Consider the following 1,183-nt stretch of genomic DNA (forward strand, 5'->3'; position numbering starts at 1 on the left):
TAAACTTAGTCTTTACTATCTTCTTCACCCTGTAGTTCATAAACATGATTCTAATAACTTATGTTACCCTCTGTTCCAACCCTTACGCTGAGTATCCTCCCTTTTCTTTATACTCCCTCACCTCCTCCTTACCTTTTACCTGATTTATTATCATTCTTATGTTTAAAATGTACAATGTACATTGTTTTTATCTGCAATTCTCATTCGTTTATAGTGGGCCAACCAATTAAAACAACCTACTCTGGTTAGGCGGGTCCAAACTACATAGTAAATTGTGATTTTTTTATTTGTATTATCTCGTGCTTTGTAGTTGAATAAAAATATGAAATATGAAGTCTGTAGTGGGTTTGTTCATATTTCACTTTAGAGAGATCAACTAGCGACGGAGAGACATCGTAATATTTGGAGAAAATTATCATAATATTAATGCATTTCAACGTTCTTAATTTCAATAGAAACCCAGCAATTGATGTTTTATCCAGTTACGTCTTAGAAATTCTAAACATTTTTGTTCTTCTCAATAGCTTTTTAAACAAGGGGAGTTATTATTCAAAACATATGAGATTTCAATCTTACTAGGAAATTACTTTTGTTTGACGAGTACTTTACAACCTTAGTAAAATATACAAAATACAGATTTTTAAAGAAACTGATTAAACATGTTACTTTTCTCTTTAGTTCAAGTAGAACTATTACAGAAAGTGTTCCCACCACCAATATTCCAAATTTCTACAGGTAAATATTTACAAATGTTCGTCTTTATTCCTTCTTTCAATTATACAACATGTCACCACGTTTAGTGATTTATAACTGTTTAAACTGAAATTGTTCAGAACTTGAAAATTATGTGTTGAATACCCATAATTCCCGATCACTTGATTTCGATATCCACTATGGGTACTTTTAATTTGAGGATCAATTCTGAATCTGCATATTAATAAAAGATCGAGATCAATTATTGATATTAAACATATTAAACCATGCACATATACATAAATCAAACCATGCACATATACATATATTAAACCATGCACATATACATATATCAAACCATGCACATATACATAAATAAAACCATGCACATATACATATATTAAACCATGCACATATACATATATCAAACCATGCACATATACATATATAAAACCATACACATATACATATATCAAACCATGCACATATA

The 1,183-nt window shown here is 29.7% G+C and overlaps 1 protein-coding gene across 1 annotated transcript in view; it reads left to right on the forward strand.

Annotated features, from left to right (window-relative positions):
• The window catches only part of LOC111698032 (uncharacterized), a gene marked incomplete in the record, with an annotated part of 20,597 nt that extends 19,843 nt beyond the window's left edge, over positions 1-754 (forward strand). The window contains 1 exon segment of the mRNA XM_023468250.1: positions 679-754. Within this exon segment, the coding sequence (XP_023324018.1) occupies positions 679-739 (61 nt within the window).
• Between the last annotated feature and the right edge of the window lie 429 nt (positions 755-1,183).

Source organism: Eurytemora carolleeae, unplaced genomic scaffold (genome assembly GCF_000591075.1).
Source record: "Eurytemora carolleeae unplaced genomic scaffold, Eaff_2.0 scaffold172, whole genome shotgun sequence".
NCBI lineage: Eukaryota > Metazoa > Arthropoda > Copepoda > Calanoida > Temoridae > Eurytemora > Eurytemora carolleeae.